The sequence below is a fragment of the Vombatus ursinus genome, unplaced genomic scaffold (assembly GCF_900497805.2).
Source record: "Vombatus ursinus unplaced genomic scaffold, bare-nosed wombat genome assembly UNPS02014841.1, whole genome shotgun sequence".
NCBI classification, from domain to species: Eukaryota; Metazoa; Chordata; class Mammalia; order Diprotodontia; family Vombatidae; genus Vombatus; species Vombatus ursinus.
Window position 1 is genome coordinate 7,413,398 of NW_020954619.1, and position 17,945 is coordinate 7,431,342.

The window sequence follows — 17,945 nt, forward strand, 5'->3', positions numbered from 1 at the left end:
AAGGAGTTCTCCCATTGGAAGGAGAAAGAGAGAGAGAAATAGAGAGAGAGAGAGAGAGAGAGAGAGAGAGAGAGAGAGAGAGAGAGAAAGAGAGTACTAGGTCACTCAAAGGGGTACCTCCCTGAAGTCTCTAGTGTAGTAAGCTGGGGATAGGGACATGATGGAGACTGGTAACTCCTTTCATGTCAGCTTCTTCCCAGAGTCTTATTCTCCCTCCAGTAATCTGAAGTGGGATTGGCATTGTCCATCTTCTCTCTCTCAAAGTTGGAAGCCAGATGCACCCAAAAGGACTGCAGAGGCCAAAGAGACTGGAGAACCCTCAAAGAGCCTGGAGCTCTCTTCTCTCCTGCTGTTACCATCTCCATCCTCCCCCTGCTGCAAACACAGGGCATTAACCTCCTCCAATAAGGAGAAAGTCTCATACCAATGGGTTTTGGGACTCGGGTTACATAGCCTAACATTGAACTAGCAATTTTGGCTGTTGTACCTCCTTGTTGGATTATATAAAGCTTATGCTACTTGAAAACTTCCAAGTTTGTTTTTTTTTTTCAATTGCTCTGCTGCTGCTTAACTACACATATCTGATCTGGTACTTGTGAAATTTAATTTTTTGAACCTAGTATAAGACGTTACTTTATGTGATCGTGAATATAATAATAATATATGAGGAAGAGAGCTCAAGGATGATGAATGGGGTTTGGCAAGTGGGTATAAATTTCAGGCATGGAGTAAGTAAAATGGAAATATCTAAAGGGCAATAGCATGGGCTAGGACAATGGCTAATAGTGGTAGGAGGAAAGTGAAAAGACTGTCAGGGGAAAAGCAGTTTGTCTTTTTTTCTCCGTCTACCTCTGGTTTACTTGTCTTCCTTAGGTTTTAAGAAAGTCCTCTGCTTATGTTCCTCAGAGTCATGGCCAGGCTTTGTTTTTGAAGTTTAGATTCATTGCCATTGAATTTTCCAGGTGTGGATTAAGAAAGTTTTGTTCTGGGGATGTTTGCTGAAAGCTAGCTTCTACCAAGATGACTTAGGATCACCTTGGCAGAAGGTCTTTAGATAGCGTTCCCAGGGGACTTCTGGGATTTGGGATCCTCAGTCAAATGATACCAGTGTGAGGTGTGAGATGATACAAGTCTCAGAAGGTAGTCTTGTTCCTGCCCTACCTCCTTGAATTGAGGGAGAAGTGGTAGGTCCATGTACTGAATTTAAAGGGGCTAAGGTGAAACATGAATAACCATATCTTAATGATGCCTTTTCTTCAAGGGCTGGAGAAAGATGAGGATTTATTCATAAAATGGAAAGACAACATGGTTTAGACAACAGTTAGTCAGTCAGTCAACAAGCACCACCACGTCCCAGGCATTGTGCTATACTGTGTATCTCATCAACACCTTTTGAAGAATAGATGTGCTTTTACAGGAGCTTCATTGTAAAAAAGCACAGACAAATCCAGGGGTATGCTGGAGTCCACCTCAAACAACTCTTAGGAACCAACAGCCAACAGCCAATATTCAGTGTGAGCATTTACACTTCAGAAATTGGCATATGCTACAAATCAAGGTTTGATTTATTGATTGTCTAGACTTAAGAAAGTGATAGAGAAAATGTCAAACAAAGCAAATTAAGCTTAAAAGCATGGTATGCATTTTCAGAGAGTCAGTTGTTAAGTATTTACAGAATACCCGTGGACAAATCCATGTTCTCAAATGATATAAGAATTTTGAAATACTTACCATCATCCATGATTCCTATGGTAACTCCTTTCCCTGTGTAGCCTAGCTCCCAGGCTTCAGCCACATTCAAATCAAGTCCTGGAGTCCCATCAGCTTGTCCAGTGTTGATCTGATATACGAATTTAAAAGCAGAAGAGCTTTATTTATTTTGTGTCGAGTACTAAGAGTTTTCATTTCATATTTATTGTAATGGTGCTTTTATGTTCTTTTCTGCATTGTGGTTTCTACATGTTTACTATATAATGTTATATATTCATGTATATATCATATCCTACCTACTAACTTGTAAATGCCATGAAGGCATGTCTTTTTATTTTTGTATCTCCCACAGTGTTTTGTACATAGTAGGCTCTTCATAAATGGACTATGGAATCATAGTTACAAATCTGGAAGGGACCTTAAAGGCAATTGAGTCCAATACTTTTATAGATGAGGAAAATCAGGAACATAATAAATTACCCAGGGGCAGGTAGGTGGTGCAGGGGAGACAGTGTTGGGCTTGGAATCAGGAAGACTCATTTTCATGAATTCAAATCTGGCCTCAGACACTTACTAGCAGTGTGACCCTGGGCAAGTCACTTAACCCTGTTTGCTTCCATTTCCTCATCTGTAAAATGAGCTGGAGAAGGAAATGGTGAACCATTCCAGTGTCTTTGCTGAGAACACCCCAAAATGGAGTCATGGAGAGTCAGACATGACTGAAACGACTGAACAACAGCAAAAACTCACCCAGGGTCACAGAGCTAATACGTATGTAGGTGAGATTTGAATCCAGGCTTTCCTGACTCCAAGATCAGTGTCTTCCTAGCCATAATACTACACTGCTTCTAAACGGTTGTTGAATGAATGAGTGGCTAACATGCTTTACTGTGTGATCTAATGTGCAAGGTTGAAAACAAACTCATGCAAAGCAACAAGATCCCAAATCCACACTTTTGCTTTCTCTTTAAGTCGTGATCTTTATCCCTTGGCACAGTTCACCTCTCAGGCAGGCTTGTAATGCATTGGCTGTTCTATGGACCTTTAAGGTAAGCTGATAAACTATTCCTTTGGAAAGCTCTTGATGACTTTTTAATTGCCAAATTCAGTGACTTTTTCCTTAAGCCTCATTTTTTAAACCTCTCCACAGTATTTGACACTGTTAGGGGAGGGAGAATTAAGAGTCTGGGATGACTCATAGGTTGTGAACCTGGATGATGAGAAGATGAGTTCCTTATTGGAAATAGCACTGAATATACTCTAAAACACCTAAAATCCATGATTTAATTGTTATGGATGATCTCTTCTCCCACATGCATTGCAACTTCTCTAAGACTTAAGAATAATCTTTGAGGGTAGTTATGGTAAAAAAACAACAACAACAAACAAACAACAAAAAACTTACTTGTGTTGTATCTACTTTGGTTACAAACCTATCTTAACTAGGCTGGTCCTTGTATGACAGACAGATTCACTAGGCCCAAGAGTTTCTGGTTTCAAAGAAACCTTGCCTATCCGAAGCCTTTCTGGTTACAAAAGAGTAGCCAGAGCTAATTCTTCACTGGTCTAGCCTTCAAAAGGAGATGCTTCAGTGCCAAGGGTCAATTCCATGCCAAGATCATAGTATCATAGATTCAGAGCTGGAAGGAACATAGAACCCAATGAGGCTAGCCCCTTCTTGTTACAAATTAGGAAAATGTAGCCCAAAGAGGTTGAATGACTTGCCCAGGGTCACACAGTAAGTAAGTGTCTGAGGCAGGATCAGTAACCCAGTCTTCCAGCACTCTATCCACTGTGACACATAAGTTCCCTAAAATATTGATATTTAGCCAATCGAATTGAACAAGGATGAGGAGAAAGAACAGTCAGAGTTTGATTCTCTCTTAGGGAGTGACCACGTCTGGTAGCCTAGGAGCCTACTTAGAACCTAAGGTTATTGATTTACCTCCCGGGTAGCCCAATTTCGTTTTCTCTCTTGCCTTCTTCTCAGTTGCTGTCTTAAAACAAAATTCAGAAAAGCAGCATGTACGCTTTTAAAATTAAAGTAGCTCATTCCTCCTTAATGGCTTGCCCTGCTGATTGGTATTAGAAACATCTAACCCTCTTTGAGAAAATAATCCAAGCCAGATGAATCCGAAAGGACTACTGACAATCCTCAAAAAGGACTATTCCTCACAAGCCAGACTAGTTTTCAATGTCTTAAACTCCATGGCAGTTAAGCCCTATGGAACTTCTATTTTTTCCAGATGTTTCCAATACCATGTATAGATGTTTCCTTAGTCATCAAGTTCTTCTCTTTGTACCCCTGGGATGTCACCTAATGTAGCTCTTTCCCTTCTGATTTCATAGGGTGCTTCACCCTGCCTATTTTTTTCACTCCTGGGAAGTACTCTCCCTCACTTCTTTACTTACGTACATTATTGTATTTGTAGACACACACAGGAATATGTGCAAGTAGGCCCACATACATCTCTTCCTGCTCCTGAAAACTGACTTCAGGGATTTGTGTTTAGCTATAAGTACTATCTTTGGACTTCTGAAGTGAACACAGTTTCACCGCTTCCAAGAAAAGCAGATTTGAGGGAAAGATACATGGTATGAGAAGCAGTGGGCCCAGGCAGGGGGAGCCAGGAAGGAAAGCTGACCATTTCCAGAAGGTGATTAAATAAAATAGACCTGTACTCTTTACGAAATGCATTTCATTAAGTCTGCTGCAGGCTATTATTCATCACAAACAAAATTGAGGAACATAGAAATAGATCCAGAGCTCAAGGATCCAAGAAGAAAAACTTTCTAAAAAAATAATGAGAGGCTTACCAGGTACCACTGCTTTGTGAACAGAGGATCATTCATGTTGATGTCAATTTCATTAATGTCTCTATACCCGCGTTTTTTTCTGCCAAATCCTTCCTGCTGCAAAACCATCTTTACCTGAAATGACAACGTTGATGCATTATGCAACAAGATAGGAACACTTTGAGAACAGAAGAACCAATCCATGCCTCCTTTGATTTGTTTTCCAGGGGCCAGATTCCATCTATATATAACTCAGTGCTTTCTTAATAGAAGCCAAATTAATCTTATATATGCTCTCACCCTGAGATTGCTTCTAGTGAACATTTATTTGTGCTCATGGCAAACAAATAGGCCTTCACGTGTGCTCCAAGGGTACTTTCCTTGTAACAATTGTTGGGAGGCAAAATGAATATATTCATAGTAATAATAATAAGGAGGTTGGGTTCACTCAACAGTTCACATTGAGTGAAATAAAACAAAAGAAAAATATAGCTATGAAGAAGAATCAGATCAAGCCATGGACTTAAAGGGAAAGAGGAGGGAAAACAGCATCTATCATTCTTATGGAGGGTTTGTTAGCATTTACATTTGTTGACAGAGTACTGCACCATCACAGTTTGGAAATCTGCCAAGGAAATTGCCTGAGAAGCCAGTGAGCTCTGAAGCAAAGCACCAGAATGTATAAATGAGGTCCAACCAATCAGAATTTGATCGATGATGGCATTGTCTTCATTATGACCAAATACATAGATGTTGGACAGACAGAAACCTAAACTATAGGATATGAATGGCATTCATCCATAGGAATTGACACATTTAAATCTGACTTTGTTTATAACCACTCAACAGTAGCGATTATAACAAAGTCTTGTCTCCTACAAGGTACCATGATTTAATAGTAGTGAAAGCTAATTCATTGCCCCAAGGCAATAATGAATCTCTGAGGAAAATGGAGGAGCATTGCCAGGAAGGGAGTGTAGGAACGAGGGGTGTACCGGAGCCAACTTTAGCTGATTCATGAGAACCAGTTATTAAATTCTCAGTATGAACATTTATATTTTGGAAATTGGCAAGTGCCACAGATAAGGGCTTGGTTTATTGCTTTGTTGACTGACTAAAGAAAGTGATATAGAAAATGTTAATGATGCAAATTAAAACTTGAAAATATGTCCTGAGTATACTCCCCCCTTTCACTACCCCCCCACCTCCCCGAACTGTAAGGCTGGTTGTTAAACATGTACCAGCATACCTCTAGTAGGAACCTACTTAGAATGCTACTCTGGAATGGTGTGAGGGCAAGCAAGAATGAGTGGAGGTATTGAAAATTCTCCAAAATACTTGAAGAAAAATCAATTAACCAAGAATATTTATTAAATACTATATACAAGACATTACATTAGACACTGAGGATATAGAGGTTTGTTCTTTTGTCCTTTCTGGTACATTGTAGAGGAACAGGGTTCAGGAATGGTCCTTGAATTTCTTGCTTCCACATAATCAAAGAATCACAGAGTAGGACTTGGAAAAAGGAACCTCAGAGGGTTGGTACTCTCCTCTAACCAACACTTGAATAAGAATCCTTTCTACAACATAGCTGGAAAGAGTTAATTTAGCTTTTGCTTGAAGACTTCCACTGAAGAGGAACTCACTACCTACAGAGGCAGCAATTCACTTTTTGGATGGTTCTAATTAGAACAATTATTAAGAATTAACCTAAGTTTGCTTCTTTGCAACCTCTATCCATTGCACCAACTTATACCTCTGGGATCAAATAGAACAACTCATTAAATGGACAGTGGTCTAATCCCTCTCCCACATGGGGGATTTTGGTTGTGAAATAGTTGGAAATTTCAAAGTGTCAAATTTAGGATTGATATGATATGGAAAAGCTGGACAATTGGATGATTTAGAATGGGATAAATGGCTCTATTCAAAGAATAGTTATTAATGGTGTGATGTTAACTTGGGAGGAGGTTTTCAGTGGAATGTCTTAGAGATCTGTGCTGTTCAACATTTGTATAAATGACCCGGGTAAAGATAGAGATGGCATGCTTACTTGGGTTCAAAAAGTTGAGTTCAAAAGTATAAGATGAGGGAGGTAGTTTAGTTGAAAAAGATCTGAGAGTTTTAAAAAGTTGAAAAAGAACTGGGGGAATCCAAGCTCAACATGAATTAATAATGTGATTGTAGCAAGCAAGAAAGCTAATATTGTATTGGGTTACATTCAAAGAGGCATAGCTTCTAGGAATAAAGAGGTATTGGTCTCATTGTGCATTGGCCTGTTCAGATTTCATTTGGAATCTTAGGCTTAGTTCTGGGCCACTTTTTTTAGGAATGGCATTGATAGGATGTCCAGAGAAGCACCTGGGATGGTGAAGGGCCTGAAATTCATGCCATACACAGAGGAGTTGAAGGTTGGTAATGTTCAGCATAGAAAAGAGAAGATTTAGGGGAGAGATTATTGCTGTCTTTGAGTATATGAAGGGCTGTCTTGTGGAAAAGGGATTAGATTTACTTGACCTCAGGGAGCAGAATCAGAAGCAATGGGTAGAAATTACAAAGAAGTAAATTTAGGTTTGATGTAAAAAAATTCCTAAAAATTAGAAATATCACAAAGTGGAATGGCCTGGGTTGGAAAGTTGTGGATGAATCCTCAGTAATGATATAATTATAACAAGAAGTTTTAAGAGAAGTCCTTTATAATGGAGGTGTTAAACTCAAGCACCAATAAGCATAACCAGAACCAGAACAAAATATAATTGGGAAATGTTTGACAAAATAAATAAAAATATAGTATAACATAGATAATGTTAATTTGTGGTTTTCTAAGTCAAAATACTGCTGCTGGGATGAGTATCTTTATAACTTGGACAACTCTGCCCTATAATAATAATCATATTCTGAGATTCACTTCCTATTGAAGAGGTGGGGGGTTTTGGGGTGCTCCTAGTTGCACAGAGGCACCCCAAGATCACGGGAGGTTTTGGGGTGCTGGGAAAAAGCCCCAGATTGCGGTGCAGATCTGCCTGAAAGAATTCAACCCAGATCTTCTTCCAGCCAGAGAAAAAGTTTATTAAAGATAAAGCATATAGGCCAGATAATGCCCGTGAGGACAAGTGAGCTGGAGAATCTCAGCCTCTGGGCATGAGAGGTTCTCAGCGTCTGAATGGGGGCTGGGGACTAAGGTGGTCAGGCCAGGTGACGCCTGTAAAGACAGGCGGGCATGAGAGTCTCAGCCTCTAGGAGCATGAGAAATTCCCAGCGGATGAATGGGTCTGGGGTGAATCTTAAGTACAGAAAGATTGTGGGAGGGATCTAGGAGTGGACAAGTAGTTTGGGGTGAGGGGAGGCAGGGCCTAGGAAGATCTGGATGGGAGTGGCCAGCAAGCTGGGGTGAACAGAACTTCTGGGTCCTGGACCTCATGGTGCCTAGCTAGGATTAAGGGTGAGAAATGGCCAGGAAGGCAAAACAATGGAAGGAAGATTGGGTGTAGCCACAATGAGAGGTCACTTGAGAAAAAGGGTCCAGGTGAGAATTTCCATTTGGAATATCTGAGAAATTTGAACAGAAAATGAGAATAGATAATGAAGGGAGCTGGAAGGGGAAGTTTGCTTTCAAAAGGAAATAAAGAGAGACAAACAGAAGCCAGGTTCTTTTCAGGGCCAGGGAAGAAAGATGCATATGAATAAGGTCAACAAATGGGAGCCAAATTCCTTTTGGCGAAAAGGGGCGAAGGTAAACCCCTTCATTTCCCAGGGGGAATGCCAGAGATTTGGCCATGTGGGAAAGTCCAGGGTTTTTCCTTTCTGGGGTCCAGATCCCAATCTCATCACTATAACCTCCATTTAGAGTGGGTGCCCTACCCAAGCATTTCTTCTTTTCCCACCAGGCTTCATCACATGCAAGTCAAGACGTTACCCTGTGATGTCATTGGTCCTCTTTGAAAACGAAGGACAAATAACAACAACTCCTCTGGATTTCCCTGACAAGACCTGCATAGGCTACCATTTCCCCACTTCTCTTTCTCCCTGCCCGCTCTCTACTTTTCAGCTTCCTTTTATGTAGTGTCTTCCCTATTAGAATATAAGCTCCTTGAGGGCAGGGACTGTCTTTCTTTTGGCTCATATTTGTAGTCCCAGAATTTAGTGTAGTGCAATGCACTCAATAAATACTTATTGACTGACTTCAAGATCAGTGAAGAACTTATAACATTTAGAATGTGATGGGTAGGGTAAGTGCCTGAGGTATATGATACAGGTATAGCCAGGACAATTCTGATTCTATGTGAAACCACATAAGTAAAATAAAGACCTGCTTTAGGCTGTAATTCAAGCAAAAGACCTCCACTGTTTTCTTACCAATCCTAAAAATCACACTAAAACCATTTTCCCCCCTAGCAACATACATCGATAATGAGGATGTTCACTGTATGCTTATCTGAACTCTGCCCACTTGGAGGGCTGACTCCTTCCAAGAGTGAGGCATTAGGAGGTCTGGCAATTAGCCACCTCTCAACAATGAGTTTATATCATTTTGGGTTTTATCTGAAAACATCCAACATCTGAAAGAAACAAGACTTTCTTTGAGAGAGAACTTTAATTTGTGGCTAGGATTTTTTTTTTTTAGAATGATCTGAATCACTGGATGGAAGTTTTAAAATCTTATACTGAAGATTCTTTCTAGGCCAGTCACTTTCTAGAGATTTCATGCTTAAAAACAACTCGACAAAAACTGAAACATTTTAGGCATGACTGTCACAATACCATTCCAAATTTAATTAGATTGAGTACATACTAATAAAATTGACTTTTAAAATTTATCTCCATAGAATTAATTTTTAATATCAGGAATTAAATTTTAATAAAAACAGTGCCTCCTGAAAGCCTGACCACTGTTACTCCTTTGTAGCTCAAGAAATGAATTAGTTTCCTTATAACTTTCAGATCTCATTTCCTTAATAACAAGGGGATCAATACGGAGACTGAAGATCTTGAAGAGGTTATCTGTTCTGTTTTCTTTCTTTCCCCAAGTACCACGTTTGACCCATTCCTGAGAGACAAAAATCTGAAGCATTAAAAACAAAACAAATCAAAACCTTGAGAGAGATTCCACACTGCATAGGAGTCAGACCATAAAAATCTCCACTAGTTCAAAATCCAACCCATTGTTTAACTTAAGCTTTTCACACCACTGGTTATATAGAGGCAACTAGGTGTAGTTAGGAAGAGTTAAGATCAAATCTAGCCTCAGACACTCAGTAGTTGTGTGATGCTGGGCAAGTTACTTAATTTTTGTTTGCCTCAGTTTCTTCCACTGTAAAATGGGGATAATAACAGCACCTACCTCACAGAGTTGTTGTGAGGATCAATGAGACAATAATTGTAAAGTGTTTATACTTTACACTCTGTGCATACGGCACAGAGCCTGTACATAATAAGGGCTATATAAATGTTAGCTATTATTATTTCAAATAAAGTGCCTAGCATATAGCAGGAACTATGCAAATGCTTATTCTCTACCCCCTACATCTAAAATCCTTAATTTCCCTTTCTTCAATTCACCCTTCTAATACTAACTTTTCATGTACCCTGCTTTGCATTCTTATGTACAATTACCATTCAGTATTTTACCAGGGGACTAATTTAATCAAAGCTTCCCCCTCATAAACTAATATAGCCTGGGCAAAGTTAACCTTAGCATTTGCTTTTCTGAATGCCTCCCTATCCATGGCCATTGGCCTAATTGCTTAGATTAACAAGACTTTTGAGAGGTGGAGAGTACCTATTATTATGGAAGATTTTATTTATAATGGATCAGGGGAACATTGTAATTCAGAATCAATTTTAAACCTTAACATAAAATATACTAAAAAAAAAAACCAAACCCAGCCACATAAACAAACACATTGAAGAATCAATGACAGCATTCCATCTGTACTTAATTATGTTTGGTATTTTTACAGAGAATGGGAAGGGGAAATGGTCATTGGAAATGTTGAAATAGTAATGACTCACGACAAGACAGCAAGAGAGCAGTCATCTCCAATGACGTCTTTTCATGCAAGAGGCACTTTTGCTTCTCCCTTGGGTTTTTCTATACAAACTTGTCATCAGATACAGCTACAAACTATTGAAAGTCAAACTGTTGCCCACCAGCACCCCACACGACATCCTCAGGCCACCCCTGACCACCAGTGGGAATCCATTAAACAGCTATTACAATAACAACACAAGTAAAAAGCAGAAATCAAACCAAAGTACTGAGAAAAAAAGAAAAAGAAAGAATTCAGACATTTGTGTTACTGTATGTGCCCGTTGTTGACTCTAAGGTAGAAAACAATGAAGGAACGAGTAATATCTGCAAGCCCAGTAGACATTAAGAGTATTGCTCCTTGAGGGGCAGGGGCTATTTGACTTTGACTCCCTAGCACCTAACATAATGCCTTGCACATAGTAGGTGCTTAGTAAAAGCTTGCTGCATTAAATTGAATTGAATCTGCTCCATAGGAAGATATATTTCTTGAACTCATTTTTCATCATTTCCTCATGTTGACTTGAGAAAGAGGGAAGAAAAGTGCTGAGGCTTTGTCAAAGTTTCTGAGGGCCATGGATGTAATGTTTAATAAACACCTCTTTGTCTGCTTTGTGAATCACTAAGTCCTCATTATGGGTTGAGGATGCTTTCTGAAAGGAACAAAAGAACACAGATGTCAGATCTTTACACAATGTCCTTCTAAAAACACCCACAGATGGCCTTGATGATCATCCAGGAAGATGGGAAAAGCCATTGAGGTTAATGTCAGAATGCAGATTTTGCCCACCTGCCTCCTTCTCATTGTCTTTGTTAATCTCTTGCAGAGGTTCTCAAACTTATTTGGCCTACCTCCCCCCCTTTTTTTTAGATTACTCAGTGCCCCCCTGGAAATCTACTTTTTTTTTAAACTCTTTAACTTTTTTTTTTAATTTGCATCACCTGAGGCTGCCACTGTGCCACTGACTTGTTCCAATGACCTCCAGGGGGCAGCATTGCTCACTTTGGGAATCTATGTTAGTGAATGGTAAGAGCAAGAGTTGTCCTTCTGTGTTCCCCTACAAAGAGGTATGGGATTGCAAATGAAGAAGTCAGACAATATTCTCCTCTTTATTCCCAAAAAATGAATGGAAAATACTCTGACAGCAGGCCAAATGGAGCACCTGTACTCACAACCTGAAGGAGGTGGGGATTGGGGGAGGAAAACTGACAGTTTACGTATAATTTTAATCGCAGAAATAAGGAAGTGAAATGACTTCTTTACAGAGATACATTTTCACCTTGATAGTAGCAAAAGTTTTAGGCCTTCTTAGAAAAAAGTGGGATGGCAGTCACCTGCATCATGTCCCACAACTCCATATGTTTCCAAAGCAGGCCCCTGGGTCATTTTGACCCACTCTCCTTTTTTTGATCAGTTAATGGAAAACCAACTCATTTAGACTAGTAAGCAAGAAAGACCCACTCGACCTCGTTTTTATCCTTGTCCTAAAAACAGAAATCCAATCAGCAAGACTAGTGCTTTTCTCTCTTCCTGTTACATTATATTATCAAGTATAAATGCAACTCTGCATATTAAAAACAACAGTATCAGAGAGGTCCTGGTGAGTGGTGGCATGGTCCCATAGATTATGAGGGCCAGCCATCAACTCCCTGAAGATATACATGGTTGCAGCTCATATGCTTTTCTGCCAACTTCATCTACCTCAGACTTAGGGCACTGGCTCTAGTAAACAGGCACCAAAATGAGGCATGGAAGCAGTGAAGCTTGGAGAAAGTGATAAATGAAGGGTGCCAAGGTCAACCTCTGGGCTTCAGGAGGCTAAGAGGTTATGGAGTGTCCCAATTTCCTTGTTGAACTGGCTAGTATACTTTTTTGGATAACCAGTTACAGACAAATCACAGATCTTAATATCAAAAGATTCAAAATTAAACTATGATTAATTTGCCCTTAAAATGATAATAATGAGATAAACCCAACAAATTTCTTCCCTCCTTTGCATGTATGAATAAAATGACTTGTTAAGAGGGTAGACTGCTAGAATTGTTTGTCTGAATTTTGGTGACCACAGTATTAGCAAATTGCTGTCTTCTAAAACCTTACATACAAGGTATGCAAAGAGAAGAATCAGCTCCATTATGTAGGAATTGAAATGAAATCTTTCAGTAGAGCAAATGGCAGTGGGAGCCTTTTAGAGTCAACTGGAGATAAGGAGGGGCATAAGACATATGCAGTCAAATGTAATATAAGGTAGGTTATGATTTGTCAAAGGAGAGATCAAGGCAAAGTGCTCTAGGAAATTTGGAGAAGGGAGGGATCACTTTCATTGGAAGGAATCAGGAAAGGCTGATTTTTATAGCTGCATGGAATTGTGAAAGGAGTATATTCTGGGTGTGGGGATGGTCTGTGTGAATGCAGAGAAACCAGGGAAAGTAGGAGAACATTGGGAAAGGCTAGTGGTCTAGTCTGACTGGGATGTAGCATTCATGAACTGGAGTAACATGAAATAAATTTAGAAAGCTAGTAATACTGGTTGGAGCTCGATTTTGGAAGGACTCAAATGCCAGGAGGAACAGTTTCTATTTCTAACATTTTGCAAATATTAAAGTGCCATACAAATGCTAGTTATTATTTATTATTATTATTGTTAAAATAAAATTGTTAATACCACAGTTGTTCCACAGGTGAAATGGTTATGTGGGTGAGGGTTAGGGTAAAGATTTATGAAAAAAACCCCTTCATGCTTATCCAGGCATTTAGGGGAACAGGGAATGAAGAGAGAAGTGTAGTAGAAAGAAAGAAATTAAGGAAAAGAAAGAAATAAGTGGAAGGAAGGAGGCATGTGGAAAGAGAGACAAAGAAAGAGAGAGAGAAAAAAAGGAAGAGAGGGAGGAAAGAAGGAAGGAAGAATGGGAAGGAAGGAAGGAAAGAAAAGAGCTAGGGAGGAAACAAAGAAGGAAGGAAAGGAAAGAAAAGAAAGAGAATATTCAGCTTTTTTGCCTTGTGCCAACTACTATGATGAGATAGAGAAACAAATGCAAAGAGAATCCCTGCCCTCAAGGATCTTACATTCTAATGGCAGGACCTAACTCATTTGGGGAATGGATGCTGGGTATTTTGGCCTGGAGAATTACTAGGTTGATGAGTAAAGCCACAGGGAAGTAGATTAACATGTCCTTTCCTGGAGTAATCTAGGTTGTCTCAAAGTTACCTATAAAAGCTCTCCCCACTTTGAAGCCATTGCTGATCTTCAATGATCAGCCTGTCAATGTGTTACTACTTTGACATACTTACAATAAAAATCAGGGTGAAAGCCCAAATGAAGAATTTTCCTTTCAACAGGCATATGTTGAGTTTCAGATGCCTATGGGACAGCCAAATGGAAATTTCAGAAAAATGTATGTGTGTCTCTGTGTTTATCTATACACATACACATATATGTATCTATACACACATACATATCTATATCTATACATATATCACACATGTACATATATGTATCCTTTGAATAGATGAGAATGGAAAATATTGGAGTCAATGAGGCCATCATAAGAGTGCAGAGAAGAACCTGGATAAAGCCATGGGAGGATATGATCTGCAAAGTAGACCAAGAAGAATTTGGACAGCTAAAGAGAGAACCATGACAAAGAAATGTCAGAATACAACAAGTATCTTAGTAGGAATTAGTTTATCAGATCTCTTTAGTTCAGTTCAATTCAACAAACAATTATTTAAGGGAATACAAAAAGAAACAGTTTCTGCCCTCAGAGAGCTTACATTTTTTTTTTTTTTTTTGTAGACTGACATAATCTATTTCTTCTTTTATTTAGTTTGAGATTATGGAAGTGAGGAAATGAATTTGAGGGATACTTGGAGCAGGAATGAATGAATGAATGAATGAATAAATAAAAAGATTTATTAAGTACATCTTATGTGTGAAGCACTTGTGAAGAACTGAGGAAACAAAAAAAATTGACAAGTCGCTGTCCTCAGGGAACTTATGTTCTAACGGAAAGGGATAAAAAACATAGTGGTCAGGGAGGGGTATTTTGGTTTGGAACTTTTTCTATTAGTTGTAGGGAAGTAAAATTATACACTCTTTCCAGTAACCTTGGCAGTGTTACTTTGATTATGATTCCAGAATTAGAAGGCAGGGAGCAGGGCAGACCAAGGACATACGCTTGGAAAAAAAAGAAGGCTGGTGAGAAGATGGCCAATGAGTAAAATGAGTCGTGGTTGAGGCCAATTTGATATAATGAGCTGCAGGAGGTGTTCACCAATCAGACTAGAGGGGCAACAGGGAAAGTAAGAGTCTCAGAAATGAAAGGTTAAGTCCTCGGGGCATGGGGTCCTAATTGCTTAGGGGAGCCAGGGTTAGGAAGGGTACCACACTGCTCAGTGAGAAGCAATGGTGTGTGTGTGTGTGTGTGTGTGTGTGTGTGTGTGTGTGTGTATGTGTGCGTGTTCATGTGGGGAGGGGGAAAGGGCAGTCACCAATTCAAGAAGTGCCAGGGCCCTAAAAACAAAGTATGTCCAGTTGTCTAATTTCTAATTTTCCCTAGTACTGTCATTATGATCACTGTATGCACATACACACATGCATGAGAGAAAGAGAGAGTGAATGAGAGAGTAAGAGAGAGAGAAAGAGAGAGAGAAAGAGAGAGAGAGAGACTACTTGCAGCTCTGAGTGTACTCATCAATCATCTATTGTTGGCCATACTAACGCCTCTGCAAGTTTTCCCTGTGGGTACAATGAGGATGCTCTTTGCTTGAAGAATATAAACTGAATTCTTGGAAATCTGGGTTCCTGTTATAAACAGTGCCTGTCTAGGACACTTGAATTGTGAAATTCAGCAGGTACCAAAGAGTAAAAAAGGAAGAGTCTATCCTTCTGTCCTTTCTCATTAAAGAGATTTGCTATTTTCATTCTTCCTCAAAGGTCAGACCCTTTGTCAACAGCCATGCCTTGTCAATTCTTTCTTCTTATTGATATTTCATTAAGTGCCATTGAAACAAGTCCAGCTTGACGGGGCAGAAAGGAAAATGGGTGTTTAGACTGCAGTTAGCATAGGGCTAAGCTATTTGCAAGCCAGTAACATATTTCCTTGCCCATTCCCAATTACAGCAAGGCAGTATTCTAGATGTCAAGTAAAGTAGTCTCTGATGACAAAATTCAACAAGGAATAAAGGTCTGAGCTATCGATTTTTAATATACTTGCGCTTGTGCACAGACCATCAAGTGACTGGGGTGTTAATGAACAGCAGCACACTGATGCAGAACAAATGAAGAAAATAATGAATTGCCTTTGTTATCAAGTTCCTGGCGGGCTCAGAAGCAGCATTGTGACTGAGTTGTTAGCTCTACACTCTGGGAAATGGCAGCAAAAACAGCTTTGGGTGCTGTGGGAAGGGAAGGGATTGTCAGATTCAGCCTCTAAGCAGCAAAGATGGTTTGCTGACTTATTCTAGAGAATCATTCTCCGAAGGCAGCAGTCTCAAACGCTGATTGTACACTTGTTTGGAGAGCCTTGGTGACTACACAGATGGGGATGCCCTTGACGAGAATAGGGGAGTTTGACAGGGAGGAAAGGTTTGGGGAGGAAGAGACATTTATGTTGAGTTTGAGACATCTATAAGACATTCAGTTTGAAATAACCAATAGGCGGTTTTGGACTGGAGCTCAGGAGAGATCGATACCAGTGTTATATCTATATCTATCTATGTTTATATCTATGTCTATATCTATATCTATATCTATATAATCTATATCTATATCCTCTCATCACTATTATCTATATTAGATATCAGATATAGATATATCTATATCTATATAATCATCTCTATCATCCCTATCTCTAATTTGAAAGTCACCTGCATAGGGATGAAAATTAAATTCATGGAAGCTAATGCTATCATTAAGAAAATGTAGAGGGGAAATGGTTCATGACACAGCCTTTGGACACACTATGCCATAGCTTTGGCCTTATTGTACCATACTATACCATACCACACCACATCATGCCATACCATAGTATGACATTACATACCATACATGTAAATATACATCGTACTACTTATGGGATAAGTGATGAGAGATCTAAAGTGTCTAAGCTAACATGCAGCAGAATAGTTAGGAGAGAACTGGTCTTAGCCTATCAGGCTATCAGAGGAATGCTGAAACACTTTCCTGATTAAAATTATCCATTCTGCCACCCTTCTGAGTGCCTGTAATACCTTCCATTTGCACCATTCTTTGAGGGCCTTCTTTCGGAGGCATGCTATTCTGAACTGAGTTAAGGTTATATTACCAAGAATGGAGTCAGGCATACATTAGGTAATGCAGTATAAGAGAATAGTTTTTCTCCAAGTTTGGTTTGGTGATCAGGTAAGTGAAGGGTCTGGAGATCCAGTCGGGTATCACTGCAAGTGTTACTGGGGATCCAGTTGCCTGGGGCCACGATGCTAAATGTGGAATAAAGAAGTACTAAAGATAAATTTTGTCTAATTTGAGTCTCAGCTCCAGAAGGGAGATTTTAAACCACAGCTATTTCCTGAGATGAACGTTTCTTGAGTCTTGTGGATGGGATTTTTTGAATGTGCTAGGGAATTTTATATGGATGGACAGACATGCTTTAGAACATCTAATTCTGGTATGGATATGAAAAGCTTCTTAATTTAAATTCTTTATCTTTCATTCTATGGTGCTAAGCAAGCCAGTCAACCAGTCAAGAACATGAAGCAGACTGGTGACATGGGCTTAGACTTCCAGTTCTATCACTTATTAGTCCTCACCATTAGTCCTACACCCCACCACCATCTTCATCTTCATCCTCCAAACTTCCCCTGCCCCAACCCAGAGACTCTTCCCTGTGGGTCACCTGGCTCAGATAGGTGAGCTTTTGTTTTATTTTGCCCATACCCAGTCTTCCACATTTCTTATCCTGTTAAACTGCCATGTCTACACCATGTTGGGTGTCCTTCTCCACCTTTCCAAGTTTCCCTTTATGTGTTGTCTCCTTCCTTTTCCCCTTGCTCCTAAGAATGTAAGCTCCTTGAGGGAAGGGACTTACTTGCTTGCTTATATTTATATTCTTGGTGCTTAGCACAGTGCCTGGTGCATAGTAAATACTCAAATGAATAATAATAACTAGCATTTATATGGTGCTTAAGGTTTGGAAAGCATTTTATATATGTTAATTCATTTGATCCTCATGACTACTCTGGGAGGTAAATATTATTATTCTCCCAATTTTATAGATGAGTAAACTGAGGCAAAGGGCAGTTAAGTGACTTGCCTATGGTCACACAGACTCCAAGTCCTGCAGTCTATTCACTTTATTGCCTTAGCAAATGCTTTACCTATCATCCATCCATCCATCCATCCATCCATCCATCCATCCATCCATCCAT

The 17,945-nt window shown here is 39.5% G+C and overlaps 1 protein-coding gene across 1 annotated transcript in view; it reads right to left on the reverse strand.

The window, feature by feature from the left end:
- PCSK2 (proprotein convertase subtilisin/kexin type 2) overlaps positions 1 to 17,945 on the reverse strand; it is a 311,848-nt gene that overhangs the window by 154,147 nt on the left and 139,756 nt on the right. The window contains exons 3-4 of the mRNA XM_027840365.1: positions 4,528 to 4,641; positions 1,732 to 1,840 (exon numbers count right to left, since the gene is read on the reverse strand). Of these exons, the coding sequence (XP_027696166.1) occupies positions 1,732 to 1,840; positions 4,528 to 4,641 (223 nt within the window). The remainder of the gene's footprint in view (positions 1 to 1,731; positions 1,841 to 4,527; positions 4,642 to 17,945) is intronic.